At 37.5% G+C, this 7,361-nt stretch overlaps 1 protein-coding gene across 2 annotated transcripts in view; it reads right to left on the reverse strand.

Annotated features, from left to right (window-relative positions):
- Positions 1–6,092, reverse strand: part of RARB (retinoic acid receptor beta) — a 1,128,948-nt gene extending 1,122,856 nt beyond the window's left edge. The window contains exon 1 of one of the 2 annotated variants that reach the window (XM_044066879.1): positions 5,322–6,092. In XM_044066879.1, the coding sequence (XP_043922814.1) occupies positions 5,322–5,688 (367 nt within the window). In that variant the 5' untranslated portion in view covers positions 5,689–6,092. The remainder of the gene's footprint in view (positions 1–5,321) is intronic. The other variant, XM_044066878.1, reaches the window with a different exon arrangement.
- Positions 6,093–7,361: the final 1,269 nt, after the last annotated feature.

A 7,361-nucleotide genomic window follows, 5' to 3' on the forward strand; every position in this document is an offset into this window, starting at 1 on the left:
AGTACTGCATTATTTGGTCACATTCAGTATTGGCATCTCAAAGGCTAAATAACTTAAGGCAGTTTGAAGAAAGTCCCACATAAGTGTACTTTAAGGACCACTATGAGACAAAACAGAAAAAAAAAATATATATATATATATATATATTTTTTTTTTAATATTGGCCTAATGTTCTATACTATACATACCTCCCTGCACCACAATAAGTCATTACTAATTTTTATTTTGTTTTTACCCTAAACAGCACAATGGGACTGGACACACCACTGTCACTTTTTATTGGTTCAGCATTCTTGTTCCCACAATGCAGTCTGTGTTTCCTGCAGAAATTCATTCACTTAAAATGAAGGAACTAAGAATGACTGCTTACTCTCAGACTATCTCGTTATTCTTTCATTATTACTTTAGTGACTCTCATAGGTTTGTGTTCTTAAGCCACCTTTCATATACATTGCAACAATTCCTTTCTACATTTCAAGCCACACCACTTTCAACTGCTCATTCAGCTATGGCAACAAAGCTTGTATGTCTCTTTGCAGTAAGCCAGCAACTCCATACAGTCAAAACATTTATAACCCCAGTGGAAGAGAAAGATGGCAGGGCTGCCATCATCTTGCTATGTAGGTATTTCCTGGGCCAGAAATCTCAAACGTAATGCACCACGTGAAATGAGAGCCAGGTAAGAATGCACTGCAAAATTTCAAGCTAACCCATCATGATGTGCAGTGAGGAAACGGAACAGCACAAAAATGCTAAATAAGATAACAAACAACTAATACCACGTTTAACTATATGTGTAATACAGGAATCATTTTGTAAAGTGGAAATGCAGTCTGGGGAGAAAAAAAAGACATATTTAAGGTATAACTGTTCTTTCAGGCCTGACAATGTACAACCATGCTTTCAGTGTTAAGAAGACCTTGCCAACCATTTCTTACACTTCATACACTGCTTCACAGCGCTGACCTAAACTGACCAGTACCATCTGTGATGACAGTCTGAACTGGCTGGTACCTTCTGCGATGATGACATGACTATAAGAATTGTTCCCTTCACCTCAAGGGCCCAACACTTTTTTACCACATCATCTCAAAACAACACAAGTAGCTGTTTTGTTAATACATTATGAAAGGTTTTGCAGGTTGCTCTCCCCATAAACATTTAAACATTTTTAGGCTTGGAAGTATAATCAGCTTCAGAAAGCATGTTGTGATCAATTCAAAATCCTGAGTGCTTCTGGAATTATACATAAACATGCATGCACTCACACAGAATGACACTGTAAGGTCTGCCTGTTGATGACTGTCGTTAATACTGCTGCCATTTTTATGAACAAAAACAGAATCTATTCTGGACGAACTGTAGCATAACTACCTCCTCAGTGGGGTTTAACTACTGCTGCCCTCAGTGCAGACACTCTCAAGCAGGACCAGTATTTACTATCTGCTCCTAATCTGGGTTTAATACAAATGCAGTGAAGAAAAATACTGTTGAAATTCCTGTGCTAAGACTGTACCCATAGCTTGTACTCTATGTCAGCAGTACTTGCAGCTCATAATATCAAATGATCAGTGCTGGGGGGAGGGAGACAGGCAGAATGTATGCAAACTATAAAGCACATATAGAATCAGCTCTCTTCTTCTTACAAGCAGGGCCTCTCCTCATGTGAAGGACTCCCATTGGGGAGAGTATATAAACGTGCGCGCGCGCGCGCGCACACACACACACACACACACACACACACACACACACACACACACACACACACACACAAGGATCTATCACTGTCTTGTAGGACCTCCATGAATAAATATTTATACTTTTAGGCTGATATAGCTGTACATCTGTCATTTATGTACCCAGAAATAAACCATATTAGGTCAAGAGAAGAAAAGTGATCGCATAAGCCTTATCCAAATGACAACTCTGTACAAGACGTGAAGAATATTTGAGATGATCTCAGACTCCCCTTAAGTGTCAGAGACAAACTGTAAGCAAACTGGGGGTCTCTCAGCTCAGACAAATGCTGATATGGAATAAGTGTGGTATGACACAACACAAAATATGGGACTAGGACTTCTTCACCCAAGGCCATCCAGTAAAAACAAATCTGGGAAAATACTGTAAAACATCAATCTAATAAGAGGGCCAGTGAAAAGACATGAAATGCCAGAAGAGAGAACGCACTCCTAACTACAAGGTTATCCATTTTAGGGGAAATGGTTGGACAGTGGGCACCATATAGACCAATCTATGAAGAAGCATCAGAGGTACAACAGTAGCTCAGCCAAGGTTTAGTCATTCTTTAGCTTTATGCTGGTGTATATTACCACTACGGCAACTGTTGCCAAGTGCTGTTCAATGTAAAGATTGTACACTGCACCTCTACTGTCAAGGTAATGAAGACTATAACTTGCCTGTTATTTAAGGTCATGTATGTAGATTTTTGAACCATAGCAGGCCAGAGTTTAAGTCCAAAGTTTGATTACAAATTACAAAAAAAAAAAAAAAAAAACTTTCTCCTTAACAAATGAGATCAGGCTTAGCTTCGGGGCCATTTCAGAAAAGCACCCAGTCAATGACATATTTACCACTCTCACTGCTCTGATAAAATAAACCTGCCATGTTCTTTGTTGCCAAGGAGCCAAAAGGCATTTTGTATTGCCTTGTTAAATTGTTAAAGTCCACAACAGCACATATTAGACATTTGGTAAGATCTGATTTTAGCAGCTGCAGTAACATTTACTTTATTGTGTTGTACAACATGGAAACGACTATGCTTTCTTTGATCAGTCATTTGTTAACAGTATGTTTCTAGACACACTAAACAATAACTTAAGACAGGGTGTAATCTATATGTACATGCTTATTCAGAATTGTTACCACAATATTAAACAATAATCTCTTAATGTATACAAAATTTGTTGAAAAAAATTAGATACGGTTTGAAATCTCCTAAAATATAACACCATAAACACAAGCATTTAAACTAAGCAGTAAATAGCCTGGTGTACTTACTAACGCACTCTCATAACTAACAAACCCATTTGAGTACATATCAGATGTGCCTCACATACTAACAAATAATATTTGCATATTATTTCAATTCTCTATGGAATTCTTTACCTTCAGTGATTACTCCATGTTTGTGAATTTGTTCTGTTTTATTTTTTGTGAATTTCTTCACCCAGGCTGTGCCTGCAAATGGTCTATTGTGATCAGTGTACTACCCTAGCAAACAAGCTAATTAAATACATAAAAAAGTAAAAATAAATAAATAAATGCACACATTTGAGTTGAGGCAGTACAATTAAACTAGAGGTTTTTTTTAATTAATTTTGGTAATATATTTTCCCATTCCCATAGTTCTAGAAAAACAATACGAAGAAGTGTGCGCGCACACACACACACACAATATACACGTTATAACTGGGTTACACAAGGAATTTCTTCCTCTGAAAAGAAATAATTCATGTACAACAAAATAACCACTAGGTACTTGTAATTTCCACTCCACACAAGCATCTCCTTTTCATCTCACCAAGGCTCAAAACAGTATTGAAAAGCCTACAAACAACTGCTGATTTCTTAGATCAAACCGATTTGTAACCTGATTACAACTTTTTTATATTATAATCACAACAAAATGAATAAAAAGTTCTTATCAGTCTACATGTGCAAATTGTAGTTAAAGTAGCATTCATCAGATAAGTACTTCATTGTTGTTTGGTACATGGATGCATTTTTGAAGCAAGTATTTTATAGTTATTAATTTGATTCAGTTCATTTTCAACCAGAATACTTTAGGATATGCTATATTTTAATAACTTATTTTTATATAAATCATGTTTCAAGATGATTGCTTTCATTAATAGATTGCAGTGAATGGATGCCATTTACAGATATTTGTATTAATATATTCCAGTCAACAATGCCCCATACAAACATCTTTTACATTTTTATTAAAGGGATAACAAAAATATTGCATGGTAATTATGTAATGAAATACACAAAAGCCATACATAGAACTATTTTAAACACCATATGTTTAATCACAGTTTCACTTTTGTGGTTTATATATTTTCATACTGAAATATGTAAAAGTTTCTTTATATGCTCTATCCTGGTGTACTGTTTTATACTTCTGTCTTACTCCGTGCCCATGTAGGGCCATTGCACAAAATGTTCATACTCTACATATCACATTTATTTATTTATTTATTTTTATTTGCTATTAAAATAGTCTCCCAGACACTATATTTTACGGGTCTACATTTAGCCACCAGTTATGGCTAATTAGGACTTCCTAGAAAGCAAATCTTACAAAAACAAGGCAAAGCATATTCCTTTCCCAAATATAAATAGTTTGATAATATGAAGATTGGTCAGTCCAACTATACAGTTAAGGGGAAGGGCAAGAAGCTACAGAAAAGGCAGAGAAAATAATTTTATTCGAGTCTACACAATAAAACGGTTTATAACATTTTGGCACATTTCTGAAGTGGAATGTTGCCTTGCTTTTGTGTGTGCAACTTAAATGGAATAAGAAAAAATACTTAGAACTGAACACGAGTGATTTTATGTACTCTTATTTTTACGTTTATGTGACAACCAAAATGCCCCGGCTGTTAAGTAGAACATTCAGATAAAAGGGGCTGTGATATATGGCCCGCAATCTGTCTAAATCCCTGTCAGAAGACTGCAACATCCGGCAGGCTCCACACTGCATTGAAGACATCTATGTCTCGAGGCTCTGACTTAGGGCAGTGTTGTCAAAGCACTGCCACTGTTTACCAAATGCACATTACTCAGCACAGTGTCACTGTCACATAAAAGAACCATATCTGCTACCTGTACAAGTTACTTGACATGCCTCTGAATGCTACAATGAAAATATAGTACAGGCGATTGGTCGGGGTCTACAGTAAAGTACTAAAACTAGCTTTGTGCAGTGAACTGGCACCACAGTGATGCACTTCCAGGAATGTTGCACTTCTTACGACATAACTAGTCCAGTGCATCTGTGTGTAGCAACATTTAGTAGAATAGCATCCTATAAGTATTTATAGCAGCGAGTGAAATATATTACCAGTATAAGCTGAGCATGGGAATAAAAATGGACAGGCGAATGGGCAACATGTATTCGCAATCAAACCAAAGTTAGATCGCCTTTACACGTGGATGCACACTCACTCTTACTGAACTGTCACATGAAAATGCACTTAACTGCAGATGGCATTCTTTTCAAAACAGAGCTTTGATGAGTTTAACAAAATAAAAACTGAATGTTTAATGCATGGAAAGAAGTGTGCAAGACCTACATTGAGTGCTGTGCTGGTGTTGCTGCCACTCTGTCGGTGCTAGTCCGCTGAAGCAAGCTTTGAGGGCTTTTTCCTGCAACATGCAGGAGGATGGACTCGCCGTGTAGAAATCCAGCATGTGCCCAGGGCTCACGGCTAGAATATCCATACAGTCAAACATGATATGTGCCTCCTGCAGCAGGTTGCCTGCAGAAAGTGATGCTCTTCTAGGTGTGCAGGGCAATGGCATAGAGGAAAAGTCCACACAACTCCATGTAACTCTGCCCCCCTTTTTTGGCACGTTGGCTCTTGGTCTTTTTCCCAGATCAGAATCATGAATTATGTCAGACAACACAGCTAAAAGCTTGTAATTGATCCAAATGATCATTTACCATTTTCCAGGCAGGCTAGTGCAATACAAGCACACAGGGGTGGAAAAAAGTATTTAAGATCCTAGTCTATAGCAAGTTAGCCTTCGCCCTGCTCCACCGCGTAATGTTCCAAGTGGAAATATCAGCGCATGATCATTATAATCCTATGCGCAGACATCAGAGCTGCATATGCCAAAAAGACCTCTACTACAATCTACGATTCCCCTACTTCCACAAATAGACCATTCTACCTCCAAACAGCTCACTTCCTACTACTTGTGTCATACAAAATGAAAGATTGAATTGCCTAATATATGCGAATGAACTTTGTATGAACCCTTCCCAGGCTGCTAACCTTCAAACGACCCAATCGGTCTGACATCACCAACTCCCAGGATTCTCACACGCTTAAAAAGTACCAGTCGCGACGCAAAGGTATGCAGACGAGCAGTCTGTTTTTGCTTGTGGAGTTTGTTGTTAAAAATGACTGTATTTTCACATAGTTATTCCGGACAGTAAACTTACAAGGGTGGACAAAAAGTTTGTATGCGTTTGTTAAAAACTGTAGCACCTTTCTCATTCAGGTTATACGTTCTTGGGACGCGTTATTATCCCCTTTTTCCTAGTTCTACCTTAGTGGAGCGGAGTTATTCCTTTTGCACACTCATTGTCTTTGTAAAGCTTTTATATGCATGTGTTTTTTGCTTAGCTGCATTGGTCAAGTTCGAAATAATTGTTCGCTCTGATGATTTTTTTTATATTAATGGTTGAGTTAAATGGACTACGGTCGCACTTTATTTTCCTCTTGTCCACACTCCATATATATAGTTTCCTCGGTTCTTAGGAATGCAGAGCCCATCACGGTGGTTTATTATTAGTGATCGTTACGTTGGTATGTAGTTAAATTGTTCTCTCAGCTCAATTGATGCTTGAATACTTATTCCCTTATCAAACAACTCGACTGCTTTCCTGGGACCATATTAATTAGTGATTGGAATGACGGGCTGTAACATCATTCATAATCATAATCTCTCTAATACTCCTTTTGCTGAAGGGCATTGCTTACGGCTCTTATTCTGAGAGTTTATTTTGATTAGCCTGACCATGTATTGTCGCACAACCTTCAATATTAAGAATGTTTGGTTTGGTGTACCAGCCCTACTTTCCTGGTAACTATTGAATTTTGTTAGAGTTCATGAGCAAGTTACTGTCCAGAATCGGGTATAGTCAAATGAGCACCATACCCCTCAGCTGAGATTGATTTTGAACTCAACATTTTTGCTCTATCCCTCCTAATTCCTCCTGAAATGGCACATTTTGGACAAATGTGGTGAATTACATTTAATAATGATAATGAGTGCAGTTACAGACCACTTATATTAATTAGCTTGAAACATTGACAGAATAAGAGAATGTTAATAGTACTAATATTTTAAGTGTATCTGATTATTTCTTGATGTGGATCTGATTCTGTTGAGATCTGTCCCTGATTGGTTGAGAGCTATGAGTACGTCACTCCTTTAAAACTGTACAGGATTGAATTTTAACATCTCCTCTAGCTATACCTCAAACACTCGCTCACTGTAAATTTTTAGTGAGGGATAATGTATCCAGTAGGCATGAGTCTATGGGTATTTATTTTGCACATATTTGTGCACTTCTTCAAGGTAAATATATTGGGGTTACTTTG

This window comes from Protopterus annectens, chromosome 3.part1, assembly GCF_019279795.1.
Source record: "Protopterus annectens isolate FY-2018-M chromosome 3.part1, PAN1.0, whole genome shotgun sequence".
Taxonomy (NCBI): Eukaryota; Metazoa; Chordata; order Ceratodontiformes; family Protopteridae; genus Protopterus; species Protopterus annectens.